We start from the raw sequence: 26472 nt of genomic DNA, 5'->3' as shown, positions 1-26472 counted from the left end.
GTAAACGAACATTCCATTCTTTTGTAGCTAGATTGATAAGACTACTTACGATCATCTTTGGGTTCACAGTTGGAACCCGGACCCGAGCCCGGTCGAGCTGACAACGAAAGGATCCAAAGGTCCTCCCAAATTAATTTCATATCCTGAATGCACCTTATTTCTGATGTCCAAAAGTAATAGCTTCCTCGCTGCAGTCATACTTGTCTATACATACAATGGCGTATATTTTTGTTTTGTGTGGGTGTTATGACATACATATATATATTCTAGTATGAGAGATTAATTTGTAAAAAAAAAAAATTGTTAAAAGTTATGTGTCTGGAATTATTTTATTGGAAATTTTTTGTATCTGAAACTTACGGTTGTTCCAATAAATCATGATACCCTTTATTATTTTCCTGATAAATTATATATGTGAAATAGTATTTAGTTTTATTTTGATGCCGTAGTCATTTTCAACCACATACCTAACTAAGCATCTTCTTGCAGTGTTAAGAAAGAGATATTATTAGCCTATTGCTCAAATACGGATGGATTTTTCAAAATTATGAACACCCTCGTCATTATGTACATAATTGAAATAACTCATTTGAATAATTGTCTTTCATTTATAATTTGTACTAGAATAAATTAGTTTAAAAGAAATATTTTACTAGAAAAGACAACCACCCTAACAGAATGACCTCTTCAATTAAACATTTGAAAGCATAATGAGTTACTACGATTAACCTGATCGTTACGTTCAACTAACCATATATAACAGTCTAGTCTATACTGATCCCCGACCTTGGAAGGAAGCTGTAGAAGCATATGCTTCCAACTTCCATCATTGTAAACTATTTTCAGTTATTTTTACTAAAATTGATCTTATAGTATATATATTGTAGTTTTCATTTTCAAAAAAAATATATATTGTAGTTTAGAACGTCACGTTCCAAGTTCAAATCACATAGTAGTTTTTTTTTTTTTTTTTTTTTTTGCTTTCAGTCATAAAACTCAAAGACCGGCACTAATTGTGAGCCAGAATCATATAGTAAAACCATATATAAGGTCCTACCATAACTACTTACTTGCATTCTAGGCCAACTTTTTCTCCTTCATGTTGGAGCCTAGCCATATAAAAAACCTTGCACCCATGATCTGCCAAAATCTTATCTTGATTTTGCGTTTATAAATAAAATCATATATATAATGAAGTTTAACAAATTGTTATATCGACCAACCGTTAAATAAAGGGTACTTCTATGCTTTCATCATTCAATTATTACTTGAGAATTTGAACTATACTGTATTAATCTTGACCAGTAGCTCTGACAAGAAAAACACAGCCAATAGGTCTCCATTAGTTAAGCCGTCTACCTCTCTTTCCGTTTATTTTACCTTTTAAAACGTAAGAACAAAACGTGAATATCGTTGATGAAACAAATGTTAATTCAAGTACAAATGAAAGAGAGCATCTATCTATGTGTTATTAACTGTTTTTAGTTGATTGGGGTATGTACGGGCAAAATGTTAATGATTGAGAAACGGCAAAAAAAAATTAAAATGATTTGAAAACTGAGAAACGTAAATTTAGAATAAAAAAGTTACTAAAAGAGAAAACGGCAATATATATTTACGTACAATTTCACGTGAACTAATTTTCTTGGAAACGTAATTTATTCAAGAGCTTTGTAATTTTATCAAACTGCAGAAAACATTGTAACATGTAAAAACAAATCACATATAGATATATGTGAAATAGGTAGAATCTAGACATAAAGCTTTTAAAAGAAAGAGTTGGCCTAAACCGAAATCGACATGCATTATTTATCAAAAAGTTATATTGGTGTGGATTTGCTTTGTGAATAATTTTCTAAGGACATTTGTTTTTGCAGTACACCTACAAAGACAATAATACTTTAAGTATATATATATTTTAATTATATTATGATTCACACAACATATATCTTCCCCATTCCTTCCTGAGACCTTCCACTATATATACCTGAAGTCCCCAAATGCTAAGGTCGTGCCATAAGCTTTTGATTTAAGAGAAACACTTACAAAGCTAATATCTTTCTTACCTCAAAGAGTTCGTCTTCTCTTCATATACAAACAAAGACCTATAATTTTCCTTATCCAAAAGACTCTTAAAGATCGATATACATGGCTATCTTCAACACTCAGAACACATGGGCCTTTGCCTTCGGCTTGCTCGGTATGGATTTATCTCCTTTTATATCAAATTTGATATCATCATAAACCTATAACCATATTGTAAAGCGGGTATGTCTACTAACATTATACTTCCATTATAATCATATATATTTCAGGAAACATCATTTCCTTTGCTGTTTTCCTCTCTCCCGTGTAAGTAGTCACATCTTTACTTCATTAAGACATGAGAATCTTAATATATCAGCACATGCGTTATATGTTACTATCTCGCTATAACTAGAACTAACAACTATAATAATGATCATATAGCAAACCAAATTAACCAGTTGAGATATCACTATTTAATTGCCAAGATGATTCGATATGGATGCAGGCCAACGTTCTATAGGATTTGGAAGAAGAAAACCACAGAAGATTTTCAATCTCTTCCTTACGTGGTGGCGCTCTTCAGCGCGATGCTTTGGCTCTACTACGCTACTCAGAAGAAAGATGTCTTCCTTCTCGTCACCATCAACTCCTTTGGTTGCTTCATCGAAACCATATACATCGCCATATTCGTTGCCTTTGCCACCAAGAAAGCGCGAGTATGTTGTTCTTCGATTAGCCCTTACCAATTATATATGTGAGATTCATTATATTTAATGATACTTTTGGTGCAGATGTTAACGGTGAAGCTCTTGTTGCTTATGAACTTTGGAGGATTCTGTTTAATTCTCCTCCTCTGCCAATTCTTAGCAAAAGGATCCACACGTGCAAAGATAATCGGAGGAATCTGTGTCGGATTCTCTGTCTGCGTTTTCGCTGCGCCGCTTAGCATTATCGTAAGTATAGTCTAGCTAGCTAGTGTTACATATATAATGGTAAATGAAAATGAAATTATGTTCTGATTTAATTAATGTTTGTATATATATTAAAAACAGAGAACGGTGATAAAGACAAAAAGTGTGGAGTACATGCCGTTTAGCTTATCCTTGACACTTACCATCAGTGCGGTCGTCTGGCTTCTTTATGGTCTTGCTCTTAGGGATATCTACGTTGCTGTAAGTCATCCTAAATCATTATCATAATCATCATTATTTGCTTTTGTTTCTATATACCTGAGCCTATATACAAATTAATTATCATAGATAAAGAGAGACATGGATTCACAAAAAACATAACCCTTTTGTTCGGTACTATTGTCGTGTTACATTTTATATATCCCACAAACGCTAAAGATACTCCTTTTGTCTTTAAAAAAACATCTTTTACAAAAGAGTTCTATCTATAAATCTGCTATAAAGAAATATTAGTAGTATATTGCACGTAACCATACTACAAAATGATATGGATCTATAAAGTGAAAAGTTCATATATTAAAATAAGAAGTAGTTAATATTGCTTTGAGCACTAATACTTTTCATCTGTCGATATCGCAGTTCCCCAACGTGATCGGGTTTGCTCTTGGTGCACTTCAAATGATACTTTACGTGGTTTTCAAATACTGCAAAACGCCGTCGGATTTGGTGGAAAAAGAACTCGAAGCCGCTAAGTTGCCGGAGGTGAGCATTGATATGCTGAAGCTAGGCACACTGGCATCTCCTGAACCAGCAGAGATCACAGTCGTGCCAACGGCGAACAAGTGTATATGTAATGATAGGAAGGCTGAAACTGAAAATGGACAGGGAGTTAAAAACGGCACACACTCCACTGCAGCTTGTTAAAAACAGAAAAACTGTTTGCCTATCTTTTGCATTGTTGACTTTGTACTCTATTTTGATATCATCAATCACCATCTACGTGTGCCAAGTCGAGGATTAATTATCTCGGGAATTACATTATCCTGAGATGATTTTTCTCTTCTTTTAATTATTAGTGTAATTATATTATCTGTTGGATATGAATATCACCTTATTTTCCCGTTGAAAGGTTATAAAATCGTTCTCCCTAGTGTATAATTCCGTCGTAATCTACCCATGTGCAATTTTCTCGTCTTTTTGTTGAAATTAAATTATTTTCAAGAAAAAAATTGATACGATTGTAAACGTGGTGTACAATTATACATTCATAAATAACCAACCTTAAAAAAAAATAAGAGACCAATAACCTATATACGATAAATAGTAAAAAAAAATCTAATTAAGTAGCCATGGAATAATTATATGTTTGGAGTTAACAAGAGTGGTTTTGTGGAGGTTTAGCTCCCTAAGTTCTATTTCCGTTTGGAAGAAATTAAACAACCGGTTTTGTCTTAGGCCTTAGAACTACATTTTGGTACTGTTTGAAAAATTAGATTGTAAATTAAATGAAATTTGTTTGGAAACAAAGATAGCAAATTAAATATTTTTTTATTTAAATATTTAGTCACTTATTTCTTTCTCATTTACAGATTTTGTCGTCTAGAAACTTGGATAGCATATTAAATGAGAATTATTTGGAAATACGAATATCAGATTAAATATTTCTTTTTATTTACACATTTGTCCATTGCATTTCTTTCTCATGTACAAATCTGCCACTTCACTTAAAATCAAAAAAATAAATTAATTACAATGAATTGTTGTTTCTTTTTGCTAAATATATTAATTACAATAAAAACACAAACTGTAATATATAGTATATATTAATCTGCTACAATACAACTTTCAAGAAAACCAAATATCATAAATTAATAATAATTCATAAAAACCTACTGTAAAAAAATTAAATCATTTTAAATAAATAAACAAAAAAAATCAATAGGTTAATATATGAATATTACAATTACATTAAATTGCATCAAGTTATAAAATTATAAATATAATATTACGTACAGATAAAAAATTATTATCAAACATCTATATTATAATATAATATATTCTACTCTAAATATATTTTACAAAACATAAAAATATAAATTGACATTTTATAAAATTATTGGTTTATAAATTTACATTGAACGCAAGTTAAATCCAACACCGCACGGGGACGCGGGTCAAGATCTAAGATCTAGTTAGGGTTAATAAAAAAAGGAGTGATGATTAAATTTTTATAAGATATTGTGCTTATACAAAGGTTTTATTAGTTAAAGATGTCATCCATCTTATGTAGTTAAAATGCATGAGTAAATTTAAGTAGAATAAATTAATTTTACCTCACAATGAAGTAAAAGTGTCAAAATTTGTATATTATTATAGTTGACACCTCAATGAGCATAATAAATCTCTGGTTCTAAGTACATTTTTATTTATTACAAAAATATGATTTTGAAAATATAGATTTATTTCCATTATACACTACTGCAAAAGGAAATAATAAGTCAAAGTCGATGTAGCTTACCATCTGTAACATGATTGTTGGTACAATGTATTATGCACCATATAGGATTAGGAATAGAAATAGGGACCAAACAAAAAAGGGAAAACAAAAAATCACAAATAAAATTTTCAATATAAAAGCTATATAGCGTATCATGAAAATTGATTTGTTTTTAAACGTCTGTTAAGGTTTATCTCTAGAATAAACAAACTTTCGTCTTTATCAATGCTAGTTTGTGTGGTTATAAAAACATAATCTACGACTTCAAGTTAATAGTATATCATCATTCTAGTTTTGGTCTAACTTTTTATATATTTGTAACAGAATTGCTTAGAAAATGAGCATAGGAGAGAAAACCAGTGGTGGTTCATCGTGGAGCAGGGATGATGATATTGCTTTTGAGAAAGCTCTAGCAATTTATGCCGACGAAACTGAGGATCGCTGGGAAAAGATTGCTGGAGTTGTTCATGGAAAAACATTGGAGCAAGTTTTAAAACGTTACGAGGTTTTACTACGTGATGTTCTGATGATTGAATTAAGCTATGTATCTCTTCCTGAGTACGATTCTTCAGAAGGCACACATGCCAAAGATACAAACATTTCGGAGTATGGCATCATCGATCGAAAATGTGAGGATACGCAAGAATGCAAACCAAAACTAAAGCAAAGACGACGTAAGGGGATTGCATGGACACCGGATGAACACAGGTTTACTACTGCGTATTATTCACTTATTAGTTAAATGATACTCCCTCTGTTCCCTAAAGTAAAATTTTCTAAAATATTCACGTTTATTAAGAATTCAATAAATGTTTATAATTTAATTTTTCTTTTACTTTATTATACACTTTCAAATAATTTTTCACCAATAAAATTTAATCAATTCAAATATTTTTATTTAATATTTCTTAAAAGTATAAAAAAGTACCTTAAACATATAGAAAATCTATCTTTGTGGAATAAGTAAAAAATCTAAAACATCTTACTTTCGGGAACGGATGAAGTATTTTTTTATGATTTTTTGAAAAATATAATTTATAATTTATGATATTTTTTTATGATAGAAGGACTTGTATGGTGTTTGTTTTTCTGGTAAAACTTGTATGGTATGTTTTTACAGTGTTGATATATATATTTTTCCCATATTTTTTCAGTGTTGATATATATATATACTTTTTTTTATATATATATAAGATGTTGAATCTTGTGATGTTTTTTTCGTGAACAGCCAGTTTCTTATTGGTCTGGAAAAATATGGAAAAGGTGATTGGCGTAGTATTTCTCGTCACTTGGTAGTGACAAGAACGCCAACTCAAGTCGCAAGTCATGCTCAGAAATACTTCTCACGTCTTAACTCTAAGACCAAAAACAAAACGAGACAAAGCATTCATGACCGTGACGTTGGAGAAAGCAGTAACACCTCAGCAATGCATAGTCCGAATACATGGCAAAACACTCAAGCCACTTCGCAACCATCACAAGACCATCATCCTACATATAGCACACCAACCCTATGGAACACACAAGCTACTTTACAACAACCACAAGACCATCCTATGTATGGTACACCCACCAAATGGAACATGCAAGCCGCTTTGCAACCATCGGTGAATATACCTATCTATGGCACCCACACCGTAGACCAATCAATGGTTGGACATAGGGTCTCACCATTCGGAAGTAACATGAACCGCTTGGCTCCACCTCACATGGCTTACGGAGTTCAACATCATTCAGCACCTTACTCCTCGGTTTCAAGAGCACCTTACTCCTCGGTTCCTAGTGCACCGTTTAACATGGCAGCTTCGTACAACATGACATATGCACCTACATCTCGTTAGATAGGTCTGAGGCCTCTGTTTTATATGCTTGTTAAGGTGTAAAATGGTTTAAAGAAACTTAATATTCAGTTTGACTTGTTATTTCAAATGATTAAACAAGTTATTTTCCTGTGTTTATGCACGGATATAAATATTTACAAATAAATATATCAAAAATTAAGAATATTATAATTTTAATTATTTTATAATATATGTGTATAATTTATTTTAAATAATATTATATTATTTTAAGAGAAATTCTCTAGGATACTACTAATTTTTTTAAAAAAAATATATCATACAAGTATCACGATGATAAAAATATTTCATTACAAAGTTAAATAAACACTTATATCCATAAAGTAAACTAATATAAAATATTTAGATTACGCGTTCATTGCTTATGTTCGTCATCTGCTACTCGAGGGAGTGGTTGCTCAGATGAGCTTATCTCCGGTAAAGTTCCTTGGTGGAAACAAAACAAAGAAGTGTCGCCGCAAATCTAGAGAAGAAGAAGAAAGTATAATAACAAGCAGAACCATTGTACCAAATTTTAGTAAAAAGAAGATAAAAACAAGAAGAGACATTGGTACATGTTACCATACATCAAGCATAATTGATATAGTTATTGACATAGTTTGATAATTGAGATCAAGTTTTACGTATATTATTTTACGTATATTATTTTCACCAACCAATAGAATTATGTTATTTCAAATTTGATATCTTTTATAAAAGGAAATTAAACAAAATATTGTCAATTTATATTATGTTTTTAAAATAAAAAGATAAAAAATAAAAATAGTAGTAATTAAAAAAAAATATTTTTAACGTTGTTAGGAAAAAGCTAAACCCTAAATCCTAATCCCTAAACCCTAAATCCGAAACCCTAAACCTTTGGATAAATCATAAACTCTAAATCAAAAACACTAAATACTAAAACACTCAAGGGTTTAGGATTTTAGTGTTTAGTGTTTTTGATTTAGAGTTTATGATTTATCCAAGGGTTTAGGGTTTACCCAAGGGTTTAGAGTTTCGGTTTAAGGATTAGGATTTAGGGTTTAGTGTTTTGCTGATGACATTAACAATATTTTTTAAAAAAATTATTTTCTTTTGTAACTACTATTTTTTTTTACCTTTTTATTTTAAAAACATAATATAACTTGACAATATTTTGTTTCCTTTTATAAAAGATATCAAATTTGAAATAACATAATCCTATTGGTTGGTGAACCTAGAGATTCAGCCTAGGGGTGAACCGAAGAATAAGTCGTTGATGGTTCACCCTAGGGGATGAACCCAAAAATAACACATTATTTTACTATAGTGTATGTAGAGGTAGGAACCAATATTTTATTTTCATATATTATTTGATAATATGTGTAGGTAGGAATAGTTTTCTATATAGGATATCCGTTTGAACTAGGCTTGGGTTTACTCGAATTTCAAGTTTACGGGTCTAGAAATTTTAGTCATACTCGAATATTTATTGTTTCAGATTCGTTTGAATCTTGCGGATTCGGTTCGGGTCTGTACACCCATTTAAATTATACTAAACAAATAAATTAAAAAACTAAATATATCTTAATAAAAGCTGAGACAACAACGGATTATTCGCTCCTGCGGAGATAGAGTGATTGCCAAAATCCAAAATTAAAATAATATACAACATATAAATGTGAATAGTATATAACAAAATGAATAAAATTAACATCAAAGTTGGTTCAATTTGATATTTAGATGGAGAATTTTGATATTTAGATGAAGAATTGACAGATGTTTCCGATATTTTGAATATTTTAAAACTATTTTAGAGATAATTTTTTATACTTTTAGATATTTTAGATAGTTTTAATATTTTGATTAGATACTAAGTTTTTTAAAAATAATTGTATGCACATAACAATGATTTAAATTTTTTGGGTACCTAAAATATTTCGGTTCGGATCGCGGTCGATTATTCACATACAAAAGTTTTAAATCCATTGTATATTTTATTAGATTCACTGTTTTTCGGAATAAGTTCGGTTCGGTTGTTCGGATCAAAATAAAAATAGTAGTGGTCAAAGTCAGTGCCACAAGTCCCTATACGATTGGTTGATGCAATAAACGGCGAGCGAGACGAATCTCTTTAATTCCTTATAGAAATGAAAAAAATAAAATAAACAAGGGGGGGAAGAATAGAATTAGGGATTTTTTGGCGGTGGTTATTAGGGCTCCTCCACGACGCGACACACACTCTCTCTCTCTCTCACCTTTGACGGCGTTTCCATCACCTCCGCTCCACATCGATCTTACGGTGCCTCCCTGATCTCGATTCTAGCTTTCTATATCGTCAATTTCGCTAATCGCGATTTAATCTACGCCGTTGATTTTAATGCTTTGTGTGTGAGAGATAGAGATAGAGATAGAGAGAGAGACTTACGCCGCCGTTAAAATTGCCGCCGCGGAGAGGATAACAAAAACCCTAGCTTCTGACATTATCTCTCTCTTTGGTTTCGCATCATTTCGTACCCTTATCTCTATCTCTCTCTCTCTGCGTAGGAATCGCGAGGGGAGGCTCTAGATGAGATGACGGAGAAGGAGATTCGTCCGATCAAGCTGAAGGCTAGCTTGGCGTTGAAGAAGCATGGAGAGGGTAACAGCTCCTCCTCCGGGAAAGCTTTGGTTAAAGTCAAGTTAGAGAAGGACAAGCACGTCTCTTCCGATGACGGCTCCTCATCGGGTAAAGCTTTGGTTACTGTGAAGTTAGAGAAGGAAGAATCTGAGGTTCTTGTAGCGAGTGGGGTGATGAAGAGGAAACGAATCTCTCGATTAGTGGAGAAATCTCGAAGATTCTCAGCAAAGAGTGAGAGCAGTTTGGATAAACAGAAGACCTGTCATCGCAGAGGGATGACTACTCGTTGGAATACTGAAAGGTATCCAAAGACCGAACCTTTTTTATTTAATTGTCAAGCTTGCTTGTCTTTTGATGATCTTTGTATTGTGACAGGATTGATAAGGCGGAGCGTGCGTTATTCGAGATATTGAAGGAGAAAGGTGCTTCTTTCGAGAGGCCTGTTCCACGGGCTGAGTTGCGAGTTTCAGCTCGCAGGAGAATCGGTGATACTGGCCTGTTGGACCATTTGTTGAAGCACATTGATGGGAATGTAACACCCGGTGGCGCTGAGCGGTTTAGGAGGTGTCATAATACCGAAGGGACCATGCAGTATTGGCTAGAGAGTGCTGATTTGATCAAAATCAAGCTTGAGTCTGGGGTTTGTGATTCTAACTGGGCTCCCCCTTCTTGGTGGAAGCTTCCGAATGTGAACAATATCATTAAACTTGAACCTGGGGTTCTTGATCCGTCTGAGTCCCCTGCAAAGCTTAAGGAAGAAATGGATAAAATGAGGAGGTAAATAAATTATGCTTGCGAGATTCTGAGTTTCAGTATTTGCTTATTCTGAAGTTGAGATATGGTTGAAAGTCTCGTTTTGTTTGTGGTATGGCAGTGAGATCAAAGAACTTGTATCTGATTTGGCACTAATTAAACGTGAATCCGGAATTCCTGATCTGGACTCCATTCCTCTAGCTCAGTGGAAGATTCAGAGTTCATCAAAAGAATCATCTGCTGTCTCCTCAAAGCTTAGGGAAGAAATTGATAAAATGAAGAGGTAATACTAATATTTCTGCAATATTCTGAGCTTTCAACATTTTTTTTGCTTTGTTTCTAGTTTTGTAAGCTTATTTTCTTTGCGGTATGCAGTGATTTAAAAAAACATATATCCAAGCCAGAATTACCAAATAATGCTGATGCAAATGAGGTGACCTTTTGAGATCATATTTTTGTTTGTCTAAGGAATGTGTGAAGATGAGAGCATAGTTTGAGAGTTTCAAAACTTTTCTGTTTGCAGAAATTAATCAAGGATTTTATGAGTTGGAGGGTAAAGACTGAAAAGCAAATTGCGGAGATCTCAAATTCGTTGGCATCGACACAGGTCTAGGACCAAATTTGTTTGTAACTTCTTTGCATAGGAATGATTTTAACCTGATAAAGCTTTGTGTCTACCACGCCTCGCCTTGTTGCAGTGCATGGTTAAGGAATTAGTTTCGTGGAAAGATAAAGTAGAAAAGCAGCTGGTGGGAATTTCAAACTCGCAGAACGGTCGGCAGGCAAATGGGAGCAATTCCTTCAGTCCAGATCCTCAAAGCTGGGAACATTTATTGCATAGTGCCAACTTGGATGATTTTACTGGGGACGGTTTCGAACCATGGGATGTTGATACTGACCTTATCGATGCTCTACCAGATGCAGAGGCTGTCAGGCCGGATACCTACTTGCTTCCACCAAATGCTCGCAAAAGCTCTTTACAGGACCATATGTGGTTTGAGGAGCAGTCAGTGCTCAACTCCGAAATGCAGAGGACAGAGAGGTTAGAGCGGTTTACTTGGTTTCTAGGTTCCAAGAGTAGGTAGGCTTTATGGTTTTGTCTAATATTTTTTGCTTTCCCTATATAGCTGCATGACCAGAGGTGATTCAAGAAGCTCCAATCAGGACAAAGCTGAGTTGACTCCAGGTTCTTCGATGACTGCAGGTCCAAGATCAGATATTGAGGACCCAAATATTATTTCTCAGGTAACGTAGTCAGCATTGGTCAGTTGAATTTGGATCATCATCTTTTGTAACCCTTAGCTGTGACTTTACCACCCTCCCATCATCTCATAGCTTTTGCTTCATTCAACTGCCACACATTGCATCTCTAGATAGTTTATACATGCAATTTTGCTAGTGCTTCATGATTTTAAGGAGTCCATTGTATAAGAATCATCATGTATTTGTTTTTTTCCAGGAAACGTTGAAAGAGTTGGTGAGTTGGAAAGCCAAAGCGGAGCAGCAGCTAATGGAAATGTCAGAAGCTGTGCGAGCTCTTCAGGGATAAGAATCAAAGCGAAACAGGATTTAACCATACAGACAAGAGCAACGTTTGTTTCATCATATAATGATCTCGATTCACCTACATAGAAGAATCCCTTGGAGACTTGTACAGGGTTTCTGCTAAAAATTGAACAAAAAAAGAAAGGGAAAAGAAAGAGGCTGGAAAGTTTTATTTAGGAAGAGGTAGAAGTGATCATCTACATGAAAATGATACCCCAAGGTAGAGAGAGAGAGAGACGCTTTTAATAGTAGTGGTTGGTTTGCTGTATATTTCCCCCTGACCACTCTCTTATTTAACAATCATGTTCTTGAGTAAGCTTTTCTTTCTCGTAGTATTTTCTATCTGATAAGTTTGAGTTCGGATTATTGTTACTTGTTAAATAATAATCAAAGTACAAATCATCTATTCTATTAATTCTGCAGCATGACCAGTTGATTTTTGTTTGGTCCAACTATTATTTTAACGAAACATACTTTTTTATATGATAACCACCACATACACACACCATACACACACCACGGTATGACAGTTACGTACTTTTCCAGACGAGTTGATCATTTTCCCTGTAACCGGCGGGACCCACTCCTTTTTACTACTTTTCCTTTATTGTTGTAACTAAATTATTTAACCCACAAATTATTTTCTCATGACCAGAAATACAAATATAGTATTTTTCTCAAATATTTTTTTTATCTGTTAGCTAAAAATACAGGCCGTGGTCCATATCTAATTGACATTATTACTATTTATTTAATAAATAAAGAACATATCTATGTATGTATAACAACATTTCAAATCTATAAATTTGCTGGTAGCGTCCAAATCCGCCTAAAGCACACTACATTACTCAAATTACCAACTTTATAATATTTTCATATAGATGACCATTAGATTTATCTAAGTTTTTTCCGGTCAACCATTATCAGATCACGGGTCAATGAAATTTTTCTGGTTTTAACCAGATTTTACGGAGTTTTTAAATATAAATTTTATAATTTAATCCAAAATTTGAACTAAATTATATGCATATCACTCAATTTACCATTTTTAACGTGGAATATGATAAAATATGAAACTATCGCGAAAATATATTAAAATTATATTGTAAATTAAATTTAGAAAAATTCAAATCAATACAGTAAATCAATATTTTGAGTATATAGGTCGTATTTAATCGGATCCGAGACCTAGACTTACGGGTAGATGCCACATAGATTTTCAAGTATTAATATTATTAATTACATTAATAATTCAAAATTCTAAAAATGCAAAAATGCAAAAATATCCTGATTTTATTAAAACCTCATTACATATTTCATCATCAATATATATTCTATTAAAACAATTAAATATATTATAATATGCACAATCATAATGCTTTCTTTGTAATATTTAAATGTAAATAATAATCAAAAATACAAATTTATTTATAATAAATTTGATTTATATCAAAATCTAGAATAAACAAATATGATTACAAAGAAACAGACATACGAGCATATATGATTACAAAGATCCGAACGTATGTCGGATCAACTTTTAAAGAGAAAAAGACCAAAATAGCACTAAATCAAGTTTTTGTTCCCAAACTAGCACTCAAGGCCAAAAGTCACAAAATAGCACTCAAGGGGTGGGGTTTAGAGTTTATAATTTAGGGTTTAGGGTTTATAGTTTAGGTTTTAGGGTTTAGAGTTGAGAAATGAGGTTTTGGGGATAAGATTTCAAATTTTGAAAAATAAAAAAATTTAAATTTTTCAAAAGATAAAATGCTATTTTGGTCATTTTAGTTTTTGAGTGTTATTTTTGTGATATAAATTTAGAAATGTGCTATTTTGGAGATTTGCCCACTTTTAAATTGCTATTATTTTATAAAATAGATTTTGATTAAGATTTATACAAATATGATTTTAAAGAAAAACAAAAATATGATTACAAAGAAAAACACAAATATGAAATTTAAATTTCTAAAAATATACCCGCCCTTTTAAAGGCGGGTCAGAATCTAGTATTCCTTTTGTATCATCTGTTACTGTGTAAATAATCCTCCAGAAGTAAATACGAAACGAACCGGCTGGTTTGGTTTAAATGACAGATCCGCATAGTCAATAATAATGGGCCTGTTGCAAGCCTTGAGCCCCCTTTAAACGGTGCCACTAAAGGTTGAAAGATATTCCACGAATCCAATATTTTCTTCTTCGGTCCTCAATGTTTCTCAGATTTGTTAAATTGTCCTTTTATTTGTTTTAATTACATTTTTTTTTTTTTTTTTTTTTTTGGGGTCAAAATTACAGATTTTTTTAAAATAAAAAACTGGGATTGGCAAAGCCTAAACTCAAAATCTTCTTCAATCCACGACGGCTCACGCGATCGACTGATTCATCATCTTCTTCTTCCTCCTCTTCCTCGTTGGTATCATCAATTCTCCAAAAGGTAACTCGATTTCTCAAGCAGTAACTTTCTCTGTTCCTCCGTTTTAACATGCTCGATAGTTTTAAGAGAAGGAAACTTTAAGTTCTAGGGTTACCGATTTGATTCGTAATGATTTCACTTTAGTTCGAGATAGCTTTGTTGTGTGTGCTAACTCCAAATCTCTTGATGAGGTTTGTGTGTTTGTGAGTGTGTAATTGATTCGGAAGTAAACAACAACAGTCCATGTTTTTAGGTTAGTTCATAACAGCCTTAAGAACCTTGAACTCATGTCTTCGATCCTTGACGGTTATACAAACCCTAAAGGAGAGACCTTTTTTAACAGATTCCTCTGAAATTGAAAATTAAAAGCTTCAGATATTCATCTGCTCCTTCATTGGCTGGTACTTTCGTGTAAGTTATTCAAGTTTATAACTTTGATTGATGGGTAGTGTAAGAGAGCAAGAAAGACCCTGAATTGCGTTTCTGTGGTTTATCTTTGCTTGTTCATTCTATGATGCTCTAAAAAAAACTATCAGTGTAGTATTTGCATGTCACTTGGCATTATATCTGTTTTTAAGCAATTGGAGTTGTCAAGCTTTCTCAGATTACTAACTCTCCTTTCTGTTGGACTAGTTGGGTGACGAAGGAGGAAGAAATGGAGGAGTTTGTGGACCATTACATAGTTCTAGGCTTACCCTCTGGAGAGGAAGCTCAGAATCTTAGCGAGAAAGAGATTTCAAAAGCATACAGGTTGAAAGCTTTGGACTTGCATCCGGACAAACGCCGAGACGATCCCGATGCTCATGAGAAGTTTCAGAGGCTCAAGACATCTTACGAGGTTCTCAAAGACGAGAAAGCTCGAAAGCTGTTCGATGATCTTCTTAGAATCCAGCGCGAGAAACAGCACAAGAAATCGCAGGTGGATTCCAAGAGGCGTAAGATGATGTCTGATCTGGAGGAAAGGGAGCGTCGTTCTGCTTTTGCTCCTAGTCATGCCGCGGCTAGACCTTATGATGAAGAGGAGAGAATCGCGAGGAAGCTTAAGGAGGAGGTGGATAGGATACGTGCACAACATGCCAAGAAGAGAGGCGGTTTCGAAACTCCTCCTGAGAGTGGTGGTGTAGATGAGAAGAGAAGAGAAGATAAAAGTGGAGCTGGTGCTAGTGTTCAGCTTGATAAAGAGAGAGTGTTGAAGGTTTCTTGGGAAACAATTGGTGAAGGTTATAGCGCGGGAAGGCTCAGAGAAGTGTTTTCAGAGTTTGGTGAGGTTGAAGATGTTGTGATTAGGAGTACCAAGAAGAAGTGCTCCGCTGTTATTGTAATGGCTACGAAAGAAGGAGCTGTGAGTGTTATCTTTACTTAATTTGGTATCTCTCTCATTTCGTTATATAACAAAGAAGCTAATCGTTGATTGTTTTCTTTTCTTATAGGTAGCAGCGACGAGAACATTGTGTGGTGATCTCTCTAACCCATTGCTAGTTGTACCTCTTCAAAGAGCAGCACAAACCGATTTTTCAACCGCTAAGAAATCTGCAGAAGCGGAACCGCAGAGTAACATAGTAGGTGCTGGCTATCAAGCTTATGAAGACCAGGTCATGGAAAGACTGAAAAAGGTTAGTTTCTACTCCAAACATTCATTCATGTTGATCTATTGAAATAGATGCCACAACTTTCTCATATTTTTCTACTTTCTTTTATCTTTGAATAGGCGGCTATGAACCAGAAATGATAAAAGGAGTATAATTAAGCCACATGATGTTAAGCATCAAGCTTCTTCAAGACCAAAGTGGAAGTCTCTATTTCATATCATAGACTCGTGGTCCTGGCATGTTCTTTTTGTTGTAATGATATAGAGTTCAACCAGTATTTGTGGACATCCATTGTCATACTCATATCAATGATTGTTATAGAATCTAGTATAATTCTCTAACTCTAAAAGTCATACAAATGTTTTCATTGTGGGGAATTAATGTCTCGAGTTCACGTGTTCGTTTTGCATAAAATTGTCTTTTTCTGTTTTTTCTTTCTCAAAACAGAAGATGATTCCCTTGATATTTTGCAGAAAATTCAAAACGTGTTGAAAATATTTTTTTAATGATAAAAGAAAATCAGGTTTGGGTAAAACAGGGAATGGTATTCGCTGACCTAAAAGCATTAAGCACACATATATACCTATCACAAAGTTGAAAACTTTACATAAAAATAGTGTTCTGTCAGTAAAATACAAAAATTCATCCATAAAAATCTGGTACAGCTAACATAAAAATAGTGTTCTGTCCAGTGCTTTGTAAACTGGACTAATCAGTCGAACCGTGATTGGCCCTTCAAATCAAAAACTCAATTTGAGTTAAACTGGCAAACCCAGTCAAAAACTGATTAAATTCGCTAAAACTGATAATCCGATTCGATATTAAAATCCGGGTTTTTCAAATTCAAGCTAAAAAATAAAAAAAAACTGTAATTTTTTAAAAATTTCGTAAAAGTTTTATTATTTCTCAAATATCTATCTACATAAATTAGTTTTTATTATATTTATATTATTTTTGATTTTTCATATTATTTTTAAATTCTAGCAATGATATAAAAATTTATAGTTATTCATAAAATTAGATTAAAATTTAAAATCCAGTTTAACCGGTTGGACCGATCCGACCAATGCTCCAGTTACGTCAATGTCCGGTCCGGTTTCCAAAACATTGATTTTCTTAGGGTTTGATTGGTGACTATTCGGAAAACAAGAGGAACGAAATAAAAAAGGAATGTACGGAAATAAAATAGCAGGAATGAAAAAGAATGGTTGTTACTTATCAATTTTATCAAGGAATAATTTTGTTCGTTAATTCTCTACAAAAAAAAAGAATGAAAGGGAATGAGAGGAAATTATTATTTTTTGTGAATGGTAATTTTTTTTAGGAACGTTAGGAAATGTATTATTCTTCGTCGTTCCCTAGTCACCATTCATACCCTTAATAAAATACAAAATTAATCCATAAATATCTGGTACAGCTAATCATTAGTTAACATTTTCAACAGTCATTTAATTTTATTTTCCTAGTTTGCATTTAATCTTAAAGTGAAAAGACAAAACTCAAAAGGAAAGTTAATTAATGGCAATTAATTAATCATCCCAAGTGGTCAAGAAATGGTTTATCTCTTCACTTCCCTCTCTTCAATACCTCCAAGTCAGTTTTTTTGCTCTTCTTCTTCTTCCTCCTCTGCTTAAACTAAACCACAAGAACACAAAAGATCACTCTCAAACCATGGCTAACAAACCAAGAACCAGGTGGGTTCTCCCTTACAAGACCAAAAACGTGGAAGACGATTACTCTCTCGGCAAAGTGCTCGGACAAGGACAATTCGGAACCACTTACCTCTGCACACACAACCAATCAGGTCAAAAGCTCGCCTGCAAATCCATACCCAAAAGGAAGCTCCTTTGCCAAGAAGACTACGACGACGTTTTGAGGGAGATACAGATAATGCATCACTTGTCTGAGTACCCCAACGTTGTCCGGATACAAGACACGTACGAGGATTCCAACAGCGTCCACCTTGTGATGGAGCTCTGCGAAGGAGGTGAGCTGTTCGATAGAATCGTGAAGAAAGGTCATTACAGCGAGAGAGAAGCTGCTAAGCTCATGAAGACCATCGTTGGGGTTGTGGAGACTTGTCACTCTCTTGGGGTGTTGCATAGAGATCTTAAGCCTGAGAACTTCTTGTTTGCGTCTTGTGATGAAGATGCTTCTCTTAAATCCACTGACTTTGGCCTCTCTGTTTTCTGCAAACCAGGTCTGACTTTAGTGTTATTAAGTGGACTCTCTCTCTTATGTACCAAACATCAAGACTTTGAATTGTTATGTCTGTTGATAAAATGGAATGGTTGTTAAAGTGTTCTTAACCAAGTTTTAATGTATTCTTGAATATGGTAAATACAAAATCTACTTGGTATTGTTTGGGAAAGTACATTGAACTGTTGCTTAAGATCTATCTCTCAAATGTTGTGACCAAAGCCGGCCCTGAGATTTTGGAAGCCGTAGTAGACGACGACTTAGGAAAGATTTCAATTAAAAAAAAAACTCCTTTTAAAAGACCGTTTTTACAAATTTAGGACCTATGTCTATGTAACCTTTTAAAGAAATTTTGGGGATCCTTATTTGAATGTTTCATCCGGATTTGTCTAGAACCGGCCCTGGTTATGACTGTGAGTTTGTGTGTGTGTTTTTATTTTATATTCTCAGGAGCAACGTTTTCAGAACTAGTTGGGAGTGCATACTATGTGGCACCTGAGGTTTTACATAAGCATTACAGCCGTGAATGTGATGTATGGAGCGCTGGAGTTATCCTCTACATTCTCTTATGTGGTTTCCCTCCTTTCTGGGCTGGTTAGTTTTTTCAAATCCCTTTTCTTTCTTTATTTCTTTCTCTATATAATGGCAAAGCGTTACACTCTCTCATGTGTCCTACTTTTGTATCCAGAAAGTGAGATTGGCATCTTCAGAAAGATTTTACAGGGAAAGTTGAACTTTGAGACCAATCCTTGGCCTAGCATCTCAGAGAGCGCCAAGGATCTTATCAAGAAAATGCTCGAGGGCAATCCTAAGAAACGGCTTACTGCTCATCAAGTCTTGTGTAAGCTCTCTTGCCTTTTAAGTTGATGGACTTTCTAGCAAGTGGTGATTCAATTTTTCTTCTTTTGTCAGGTCATCCGTGGATTGTGGATGATACGGTTGCTCCAGATAAACCATTGGACTGCGCTGTAGTGTCCCGCCTGAAGAAGTTCTCTGCAATGAACAAACTTAAGAAGATGGCATTACGTGTAATAGCAGAGAGACTATCTGAGGAAGAGATCGGTGGGCTTAAAGAAATGTTCAAGATGATAGACACAGACGACAGTGGGACCATCACATTTGAAGAGTTGAAAGACAGTATGAAACGTGTTGGGTCAGAGCTTATGGAATCAGAGATCCAAGAACTCTTGCATGCAGTAACTAACAGCTCTCTTCTTTACTATTTATTTTTCATTATTCTTAATCATTTCTCTCATTGTGTTTGTGTGTGTGTGCGCATCATCAGGCTGATGTTGATGAAAGTGGAACAATAGACTATGGAGAGTTCTTAGCTGCAACAATCCACTTGAACAAGCTGGAGAGAGAAGAGAATCTAGTGGCTGCATTCTCCTTCTTTGACAAAGATGCAAGTGGTTACATCACTATTGACGAGCTTCAACAGGCTTGGAAAGAGTTTGGTATAAACGATTCACATCTTGATGAAATGATCAAAGACATTGATCAAGACAATGTGAGTAGTAGTAGCTTCACAAAGATCTTCTTAAACTTTTTCTTCTTGATGAAAAGAATAGTTATGGCTGTTTTGGTTTTTGTAGGATGGGCAAATAGACTATGGAGAGTTTGTGGCAATGATGAGGAAAGGAAATGGTAATGGCGGTATCGGCAGGAGAACTATGAGGAACACTCTCAGCTTTGAAAACCCTCTTCCTGATGAGTCAATCAATGGCTAAACTTATTTTTTTACTGAAATTTGGTAGTTTGACATTAATAACTTAAAACAAAACAATCAAAACATGAGTTTTCTTATAATGTTTCTCGAAAGTTAACATTACGTGAAGGCAAAAACAAAAACAAAAACAAATTAAGAAACTATAAAACTATCACATAAGTAAAAGGAAGAGCTTAGTTTGTTTTCTTGTTGTCTTCTTCTTCTTTCTCAGTGATCAACTTCTTCTCTGCAGTTTCATCCTCACCTCCAAAACCAAACTCGTTAACACGTGTCTTGTCGACAGGGTAGACCCACCTTTGGTATAAGTATATCAAGAATATCACATCTGAACATACACACACAGAAAGAGAGATTCATTATATAAGTAGCATCTCGGAATACGTAGTAGAGAGGGTATTTTGCTAGAATTTACTTACCATCTCGGAATACAGAAAGCCGATGCAGAATCGGCATTTTGATGACAAAGGCAAATAGATCATCGATAATGGTGTTGAGGAACTTGTAAGTCATCTGCCTCCATGGTAGATGTGCCACTGATTTTAGTTTATAGTTGATGAATAGCTGAGGACACATCATGATGAAACCTGCAAACACACACAAATCCCAAAATCAGAACAGTTTCACAATGAGAGAATCTCACCAGTTCTTTTTTAAGGATGGTGAAGGCTTTTACCGAACATGTAGACGCAGCTTGTAAGTGAAGACAAGATCCACGAATACCAGCTCTTGTGACGTTCGTAAGCCAGAGAATATATGGATAATCCCACGACAAGGAGGAGAAGCACATAGGATAAGAACTTGATGGCAATGTCATCATACTCCTTGGTTTTATTGCTTGCATATGATTCACGGTCGTGGAACCTCAACCTTGGAATCATTCCACTTCGATCAACCTATCAAGTTTACATGTTTAACAAGGTTTCTATGGATAAGCAACAACATCAGAAATGAAACGTGTAAATACTACAAGTACCTCTATGCGCATAGCCTTCCCTATTTTCCAGAATTCAATGCAGACACCAACTCCGGAACTGGCCAGTATCATCCATGAAGTGTCGTTGTCAAGAAGGTAGAGGAAGATGACAAACTGACAGATAAAGTTCAGTACAACAGACTTTGCAGACAGTCCTTCCATAGATTTGTTTTTGTTCCAGAATTGGATATCTACAGGGTACGCAACAAGATAAGTCAATATCAACAAACGTTAAGAAAGAGACTGTTATATTTTGGGTCTTAAATTACCATTTTTAAATGCCAAGAAGTCGAACACAGAATGAAGCATCGAAACAAACATCGTGATGCCCAACAGATAGGGATTTCCTTCCAGAAAAACTCTCTGCAAAGCAATAAACATGTTTACAATCATCTCCAAGAACAAAAACAGCATCTATTAAAAATATAACACCACATCGTAGGTTCATGTGAAACATAAAGGACCAGAATTACCTTTAGTTCGTCAGATTCACCATCAAGCATGCTTCCATAGCTACGCTGCATCTGGAAAGACTGATCAACTTGCTGAAACAGTTGCCACTTCATCATGCTTATGGGGCTTATTTCAAGTTCAAGTGGTACTTCTGAGACTGTCTCATTCATTGGAATCATCTTGTCCCTTAGCAGCCAAAACTCATTGAAGTAAATCGTAGGATAGTAATTTCCCGTGCTAGGTTCTACCAGCAAGTCTGTAAAATCTAAAGTTAAGTACAACACATAACATATTGGGCAAGTAGACATATGCCAAGAGAGTTGTGTAAACCTAAATAGTTATAAGTATTTATTTAATCCTTTTTACGAAAAAAAAAAGGATACGGGGTGCAATGTTTGGTGGTACACCACTCTGTGAATAGCTGTAACAAAATTAAAAGCAGATATTAGTCAAACAGTATGGAGTCATATTTAATGCAACATTGACAGACAGCCAAAAAGTAAATCAAGTATGCCAACAACTGCCAATGTATTTTTTATGTATTCTCCCCGATGATTGTATAAGAGTTAAGATTATAAGGCTTATAGCCATAATTGATAAGTTTACTTACTCAGCTAAATATTCTGGATCCATCATTATTATCTTTATTATTTCATTTTAGTCTGCAATGGTTGTTTCTTAGTCCCAGTTTCTTTGATACAACACGAAATACCACAATGACTTACTGAGTAAAATCATCGACCAGGTTAATCGTGACATTGGGTTTCCAGAGGGATACCCATTCCACAGGGACTTCTTCCTTGACTTCTGAGTTCTTATCACCAAGTTTCTGCGGAGTAAGCTTCACATTAGTTCATTATTACGCATCTATTGAAGACCATAACATCAAAATTTTACGCAATATTCCCTCAAAGAAAACTTCCACACATGCATACCTCAGGTTCTGGCTGGGATTCATCAGAGTCTTTAGCATTACCTAGGAGGCTCTTCTTCTTATTTGCTTTTCGCTTTGGAAAGTAAGTCGCAACAGCTAAAATATCAAAAAAAAAAAAAGACAAGTCCCATTCAGCAAATACAGAAACCTAAAGAAAGAGCCTTTTGAGAAAGCTCTTACGGTGAGTCCTGCCAAAGCTATTAAGAGGTTGGTACTCAGGATCACTGGGGTCTATAGGGAATCCAGATCGAGCAAAGAAGACATGAGCATAGAGACTTCCATTATTCTGCAAAGTCTGTAACAACACAGCATAGCGAAGTTAGTAAACTCAATGCAGCTTCGTAAATAAAGTCAAGCATATGAATTTTTTTTATAGTACCTCAGATGGATAATACTTGAGTGATCGAGTCCTGATACTCTCTGGTGTCCACACAGCATAAGGTATATTCGTCTCGTGCCAATAGAGCGCACCTTCGTTGCTAAAGTCACTGAACTTCTCTTGCTCTGATAGATAAAACCACATATCCTACAAAGAGAATCAAATCTTCTAAACCCTAATTATCTAAATCCAATTTCACAAGGCTAATGAGAAGCGGCAGTTTAGTAATTTACCAATGATTCGCCCTTGTGGAAGAGATTGGTCATGAGGTGATGAGGCTGAGAAGGATCCATCGGTTTCTGCTTAGGCGAAAAGAACTTCGAAGCAAAGTACCAGAACACTGCGATCCTTATTATTCCGGATACCGTTGAGCCAAACCCTCTCTGCTGCTGCTGCTGTTGCGGCTGAGCATCGCCGCCGCCAGCAGCTTCTGCTACCGCCGCCGTTTGTCCTACCGGCGGGGCCATGTTAGCGGATCGAGATGCTTTCCGTTACGTATACGGCGGATTCAAGCTGAGATGTGAAACTCGTCAAGGAGGTTGTTGGATTCAGTGGAGAGATATTTAACGGAGATTTTTAAATCTTTTTTATATTTTTATATTATATTTTTGATGTAGATCAGAATAAATAAATACAAGAGATTGAAGTCGTGTGACTTACTATAGACACAAAAAAGGCAACACAAAGAAGAACGGCGACAAGAGAGAGAAGTTGAAAGTCACCGTCTTTTCACCTTCTCCGGTCGATGGCCCCGGCCGTTGGTACTGTGAGAGGGTGGATCCCCTTTTTCTTCTTGTTTCAGTCTTGTTTATGGTTTGCTTATTAATCTAAAGGGTTTCAGATCTGGTCGGAAGCTTCATTCATTCGTGTTGAAGCGGAGAGTCTCAAATCGGAATCCATGGACCTCGATCTCTTCAGATCTACGGTTTGTGGTGATGGATTTATAATTACCGGCTGGTTTGAGTAAGAGTATGCTTCGAGTAAGGCTTGGTTGGCTCCGCTATGGTGTTGAGACGCGTAGACGGCGCGTGGTGAGCTTCTACAGAGGTCAATGGCGAGTTTAAGTTGGATCTGAAGGGAGGCGGTGGGGCAGAAGCGCTTATGAGACATATTCTACAGCAACGGTTATCCATAAACTATCGATCCGGTTTGTTCTTTCTATGGCGGAGTTTGATTCTTATCTAGATTGGTTGTGTTTTGGCTTCTTATGTTATTAGCTATGTTCTTGTAGTCCGTGTATGGTAGTTTGATTTTGTCTCCGGGATTGTATTTGTGCAGTTGCCGGCTTATGGCTCGGGTTGTGTCTCTTAACTGCCCGCTCTAGATTATGGTGTCGTTTCATTACGACAGCCTTTGTAACTTGCCTTTTGGCTTAACCAGTTTCGAATCAATATAACAACAGATGACAAAAAAAAAAAGAAGTCGTGTGACGATGCTCTTCCAATGTAATGCAAGTAAGAGTATGACACACCATTGTCTTTGTCAACATTATTAGTATAATTGCACGCTAGGCCCTTATAGTTTAGATATCTTTACTATTATCACCCCCAACATGTTAAATATCTATAATTGCACCGTAAAGCCCCTAAATTTTGGATAACTTTACTATTATCAACCCCAGCATGTTAAATATCTAAAACTGCACGGAAGGTACCTATATTTTTGATAACTTTACTATTATCACCCAAAACATGTTAATTATCTTTTAATTTCCCCCCCCCCTTCCCAAGATTTCGAGACTCTTAAGTATAACTCCTTTTAGTCTGCCTAAGAGCATCTCCAAAAGAAACTCTATAACTCCAAATATAGAGTTTTTTGCTCTCCAAAAAGGAACTTCAAAACTTCAAATTTGAAGTTTTGAAGAGTGAAACTCCAAATATAGAGTTTCACTTTTTAAAACTTCAAATTTGAAGTTTCATCTTTTTATTTGCATTTTGATCTTTATAATTATACATCATATTTATAATTCTTAAATATTTTTTTTGTTTATTGTTTTAATCCTTAAAACTTTTATATCTCATAAATATTTCAAATTTGTTATATAAATTTAAGTTTTACACATGAAATTAAATTAAAAAAAATTAAAACAAGATTTATCTTATATATTAAAACAGAAGTCACAACCTTGATTCATGTGTGATTTTTTTAAAAATGGACCTAATGGACCTATTCATAGAAATTCATACTATATTTTAATTCAGACTAATAATAAATATAATTTTTAAAATATTTTAATCATAGTATCTTTTGATATCTTTTTATTTTAAATATAAATATATTTACTTTAAAATTCTAACAAATCTGTTAAAAAGATTTTTACAAGATCTTTATTTTCGAAATTATATTTAAATATTTTCACTAATTTCGAAATTAGTTTAAAATATTATTATACATTAATATATTCAGTTATATAAAATGAAAAATAAATAAAATCTATAATATTTTAGTTATTATATAATCATAATCAATCATATTAAATTAAAATTATTATATTGAGCTAAATATAATAAAATTGTATTAAATTTATATATTTATATATTTTATTTTCGTAATTATAAAATATTTATGTTCAAAAATAAAATCTAATATGTTGGTAAGATGGGTTAACATTATCAAACTATATAACACATGTATAAAAATTAACATGTATTTCTTTAAAGTTAATAATATAAAATCTTTGTAACTACTTTAATCATAATATATTTTCATTTTAAATATAATATATATTTATATATTATATTTTAAAAATTCTAATAAATCTGTGTAATATTTAAACAATAACTTAATGTATTTTAAGTTATCGTTTATAAATGAAAATAAATATATATATCATATTTTGTCTACTTTTATATTCATGATCATGTTAAAATATAATTATTATATTAAAATAGATATGATAAAATTATATTCAATTGATAAATTTATAAATTTTATTTTCATAAATATAAACTATTTATTTAAAATATAATATGATGATAGAACGGCTTAAAATTAACAAACTATATAATACATGTATAAAAATTAACATATCTTACACTTTTATATATACAATAATAAATTATCTAAAATGAATAAGCATAAAAATATTGGTAAAAAGAAATTCAGATTTGAAATACGGATCAGAATTTAGCATAAATTAAATACAAAATATTTTTTAAATATATTTTCTTATGAATATATTAATTTGCTTAATAACTAAATGCAAATACAATAAAATAAATATATAATAAGAAGTGGCAAATACATAAGGTTTAAATAATTAATTAATTATAACATGTAAATTATAAAATTATTATATTTGAAATAGTTATATAAATATTTAAGTATATGATTAACATTAAAAATATATACCACTTATGTTCTAAAACAATAATTTATGTATAGAAAAGTGAAAACAAACACCCGTGCGGTAATATTTTAAAACTAGAATTAAGCAACAAGAATATTACAAAAAAAATATAATAAAAACTTATTAAAAAGACACATGAAGACATAATTATTACTCAAATTTAAATATTATAACAACACTAATAGTATGGTAAATTTGCTCCGGAACCTCCAAAATCTCCAAAATATTGTCCAAACAAATTTTGTGTAACCGAAGATGATTGTTGTTGTTGCTCTTGACGCATTTT

At 33.7% G+C, this 26472-nt stretch overlaps 6 protein-coding genes across 8 annotated transcripts; 5 read left to right on the top strand and 1 right to left on the bottom strand.

Annotated features, from left to right (window-relative positions):
* Nucleotides 1-1934: 1934 nt before the first annotated feature.
* Nucleotides 1935-4067, top strand: LOC106348315 (bidirectional sugar transporter SWEET12). Its single transcript, XM_013788036.2, has 6 exons — nt 1935-2200; nt 2316-2352; nt 2534-2744; nt 2820-2981; nt 3081-3200; nt 3579-4067. The coding sequence occupies exons 1-6, from the start codon at nt 2149-2151 to the stop codon at nt 3861-3863; spliced, it is 867 nt and encodes a 288-aa protein (XP_013643490.2). The 5' UTR covers nt 1935-2148; the 3' UTR covers nt 3864-4067.
* An 888-nt stretch (nt 4068-4955) lies between these two features.
* LOC106352015 (transcription factor SRM1) lies at nt 4956-8049 on the top strand. The gene is made up of 2 exons (XM_013791707.3): nt 4956-6144; nt 6665-8049. Exons 1-2 carry the CDS (start codon nt 5774-5776, stop codon nt 7275-7277), a joined length of 984 nt encoding a protein of 327 aa, XP_013647161.2. The 5' UTR covers nt 4956-5773; the 3' UTR covers nt 7278-8049.
* A 1318-nt stretch (nt 8050-9367) lies between these two features.
* LOC111198675 (protein AMEIOTIC 1 homolog) lies at nt 9368-12580 on the top strand. Of its 2 annotated transcripts, none has more exons than XM_022687646.2 (9): nt 9368-9555; nt 9801-10174; nt 10249-10650; nt 10748-10909; nt 11002-11059; nt 11150-11233; nt 11325-11668; nt 11754-11871; nt 12086-12580. In XM_022687646.2, the coding sequence occupies exons 2-9, from the start codon at nt 9828-9830 to the stop codon at nt 12173-12175; spliced, it is 1605 nt and encodes a 534-aa protein (XP_022543367.2). In that variant the 5' UTR covers nt 9368-9555; nt 9801-9827; the 3' UTR covers nt 12176-12580. The 2 variants fall into 2 exon arrangements, with proteins under 2 accessions (XP_022543367.2, XP_048591015.1); XM_048735058.1 differs by having other exon boundaries at nt 9402-9555; nt 9656-10174.
* Nucleotides 12581-14437: 1857 nt separating this feature from the next.
* Nucleotides 14438-16511, top strand: LOC106348317 (dnaJ homolog subfamily C member 17). 2 transcript variants are annotated; one of them, XM_013788039.3, is made up of 4 exons: nt 14438-14602; nt 15215-15923; nt 16012-16194; nt 16290-16511. In XM_013788039.3, exons 2-4 carry the CDS (start codon nt 15237-15239, stop codon nt 16308-16310), a joined length of 891 nt encoding a protein of 296 aa, XP_013643493.2. In that variant the 5' UTR covers nt 14438-14602; nt 15215-15236; the 3' UTR covers nt 16311-16511. The 2 variants fall into 2 exon arrangements, with proteins under 2 accessions (XP_013643493.2, XP_013643492.2); XM_013788038.3 differs by having other exon boundaries at nt 14475-14602; nt 15218-15923.
* A 1188-nt stretch (nt 16512-17699) lies between these two features.
* On the top strand, nt 17700-20175 carry LOC106348320 (calcium-dependent protein kinase 12). The gene is made up of 6 exons (XM_013788041.3): nt 17700-18370; nt 18820-18963; nt 19058-19210; nt 19282-19565; nt 19655-19879; nt 19965-20175. The coding sequence occupies exons 1-6, from the start codon at nt 17842-17844 to the stop codon at nt 20097-20099; spliced, it is 1470 nt and encodes a 489-aa protein (XP_013643495.2). The 5' UTR covers nt 17700-17841; the 3' UTR covers nt 20100-20175.
* On the bottom strand, nt 20093-24306 carry LOC106348319 (cleft lip and palate transmembrane protein 1 homolog). Its single transcript, XM_048735057.1, has 13 exons — nt 23498-24306; nt 23071-23350; nt 22838-22984; nt 22639-22753; nt 22460-22554; nt 22250-22353; nt 21908-21945; nt 21545-21780; nt 21341-21434; nt 21072-21262; nt 20772-20991; nt 20515-20682; nt 20093-20423 (listed from the first exon to the last, which is right to left on the bottom strand). Exons 2-13 carry the CDS (start codon nt 23302-23304, stop codon nt 20272-20274), a joined length of 1794 nt encoding a protein of 597 aa, XP_048591014.1. The 5' UTR covers nt 23305-23350; nt 23498-24306; the 3' UTR covers nt 20093-20271.
* Nucleotides 24307-26472: the final 2166 nt, after the last annotated feature.

This window comes from Brassica napus, chromosome A6 (genome assembly GCF_020379485.1).
Source record: "Brassica napus cultivar Da-Ae chromosome A6, Da-Ae, whole genome shotgun sequence".
Classification (NCBI taxonomy): Eukaryota; Viridiplantae; Streptophyta; class Magnoliopsida; order Brassicales; family Brassicaceae; genus Brassica; species Brassica napus.
This window is presented reverse-complemented; position numbering and strand designations above follow the sequence as displayed.